This window comes from Opisthocomus hoazin, chromosome 1 (genome assembly GCF_030867145.1).
Source record: "Opisthocomus hoazin isolate bOpiHoa1 chromosome 1, bOpiHoa1.hap1, whole genome shotgun sequence".
Lineage (NCBI taxonomy): Eukaryota > Metazoa > Chordata > Aves > Opisthocomiformes > Opisthocomidae > Opisthocomus > Opisthocomus hoazin.
The window spans coordinates 155,369,315-155,371,994 of record NC_134414.1 but is presented as its reverse complement, the minus strand read 5'-3'; the positions used below and the strand labels follow the sequence as shown (position 1 = coordinate 155,371,994).

The 2,680-nt window shown below is 56.5% G+C and overlaps 1 gene segment (V, D, J or C); it reads right to left on the bottom strand.

The window, feature by feature from the left end:
• Window positions 1-1,669: 1,669 nt before the first annotated feature.
• On the bottom strand, window positions 1,670-2,477 carry LOC142361183 (T cell receptor alpha variable 38-1-like). The segment is given in 2 exon segments: window positions 1,670-1,992; window positions 2,402-2,477. Coding segments are annotated over 2 exon segments (366 nt in total).
• Between the last annotated feature and the right edge of the window lie 203 nt (window positions 2,478-2,680).

Below are 2,680 nucleotides of genomic sequence, written 5' to 3'. Positions count from 1 at the left end.
GACAGGTTGAGACAGGCAGAGACGTGTCTCTTCGGGTGTGGGCAGGGCAGTGGGAGAGAGTCTGAAATGTCAGCAGGTGGCTGGCTGGCTGGGAACAGTGGGGAGTGACACCAGCATGCAGGCACGTGGCACATGCACCCCGCTCCACTGTCTTCCTGCTGCGTGTGAGCACGTGTGTGTAGGGGTAGGTGGGAGAGGAGGGTTCTCAAAGGAGCATGATGGGGCTGTGTGGCAGCCTGCGTGTGTGCGCGGCACAGGGATGCACAACGTGGCACCAAACGAAGGGAAGAGAAAGAGAGCTCAGGAATGCATGTGTGTGGCTGTGCGCCTCAGCCAAGCCTCCTCTCCAGACACCCTCACACTCATGGAGGAAGAAATGGACCCCCAGCCCTGCAAGGTGCAACGTGAATCTTCTCTGCTTCTGTTGCCCAGGTATCGGAAGGGCTGCTGACCTATCATCCTGGCGTCTGTTGTAGCACGACAGACAGAAGTTCCGTAACCGTTCTCTTCTTCCAAAGGGACGTTGCACGGAGAGTAAAGGCTGCCTCTGGCTCTGCGCCGGGACTGCCTCTTGGGAGACTGCACCATGGAGTAACTTCTGAGGAGAAGGCTACTCATCGTAGGGTATGCTAATCCAGACTTACTGCCTCCATGGCAGAGAAGAGTGGCAGGACAAGGATGGACAGAGTTGGAGAAAATCACGTCTTCTCTCCATGGGGCACAGCCTTGTTCACCAGCCCAAGGCTGTGGGCAAAGGCTGTGGGCAGGAGGTGAGGCTCACAGTCTGTGTGTCAGTGCACATGCTCTCTGTGTGACAGCGTGCAGAACGTCTCACTCTCTGTGTCAGTGGGATAAATTGTGCAGGCAATAGGAGGAAAGCCCACACTCCCACAACACCCCCACCACTGCAGCTGAGAGGAGGCTGTCCCTGATGTGTCCACGGGAAGGTGCTCCACTTCCACAGGGCTCCCCGGGGTGTGCAGGTGGCTGGGCACTGCACTGGGAGCCTGGCAGGACACATGATATTTGAGGAGCTGGTGATCTCCAACAGCCCGTGCCTGCTCCATTGAGCCTTGCGACTCGGGCTTGAGAAGGCCAAATATTGGCATGAGAAGCTGTGGGGTGGGGACCAGATGGGGTGCCCCATGCCAGCCTCTGCTGCACTCTGCTGCCCTGCTGAGCTGCACACATGCCTTGGCCACGGGCTGACCTCAGACTGGTCACCGTCATGGAGGAGCATGTGGGAAGCTCCAACTTGGTACCGGCCAGGCCTTGCCTTCACTTCAAGGGGCACCAAGACCTTCTCAGGCAACCGTCCTTTCTGTTTGGCAGCGAGAGTGCTGAGCAGGGCTGGCTGGATCTAAATGACAGGAGGTCTGTGGAGTAAAGATTGAGGAGAGACAGGAAGAAGCAGTGGGGAGAGAAAGGGAGGCAGAGAGGGGAAGAGGGCTGACGGAAGTGAGTGCAACGTAAATGAGAGTTAAAGAGGGAGGCAAGGAGGATTATGGTGGTAAGCACAGAAAGAAGGAGAAATGAACTCACAGAGCCTGAGAGGAGGAGGAAGGGAAGGCTAGGAAGCAGAGGAGGTACTGAGTGGAAAGGCATCGTCCTGCCTTGGGCAGCAGCGACGAGGAGGAGAGCGGGTCCCTTTGGTGCAGGGGGTTTGCGCTCAGCTCCCTCGGCAGCCTTGCCACTGTGCTTCACTCTCCGCACAGTAATAGGTGCCAGAGTCGTTGAGAAAGGCGTGCTCTATCGAGAGGGTCATCCCATCTCCTTGTATCTCACTGCCCTTCACACGGCTTCGGAAATCCTCCTCAACAGTTGCTTTAGCACCTTGATATACAGAAGCCACTAGGATCAGACCAGAGTCCTTCTCCAAAGGCAGCTTGTACCAGTACATATATAAGTTGGTGGATTTCTTCTTGGAGCAGCTGAGACTCACGGACTCGCCTTGTCGTATGACCGTGTCTGGGGACTGTTCCAGAGCCAACGCTGGAAGGGAAAAGGAGGAGCATTGAGGAGAACGACAAAATGGAGAAACATGCAGTAGGCAATATATGCTGGTAGAGAAGAGGGTGAGAAGGAACAGGACAGAGTAGGGAGCAGCAGAAGTGACAGGAGAGCTCTTCAGATCAGCAGGTGGGTTTCCATACTCTCCCCAATAGGCAAGAAACGTTCCTGGGCAGTTTGTGTCCAGCAAAGGAACCATTTGGGGGCTGTGCACAGGAGGAAAACAGACAGCCACTGCTGGAGATTCAGGGATCCCTGCCCACCTCCTTCATTGCCCATCCTCAGCACAGGAACCTTTGGGGAACGGAGCACTGCCAGCAACTGGCTGCGCAGCTGGGACAGCAGCAGGGCAATCGGTGTCGGTGCTCAGGGGTGAGTGGAGTTCACTTACCCATGGTGGACAGCATGGCCACAAAGAACCAGCAGGGAACCATGGGGAAAAAGCCCCTGTCCTTTGAGGGACGTGCCTTTTGTAGCTGCCCAGAGAGATGTGAAGAGGAAGCACTGAGTGAGGATGAGACGTGTTGGGGCTGGGCAGGGCATGAAATGTGAGCAAGGATTGGCTGGCTGGGAACACTGGGGCACGCACGCACTCACAGGAAAGCATAAACCCTACCGAGATGCTGGGGGGACGGGGATGGGGAGAAGGGGGTTGCGTGGGCAGTACTGT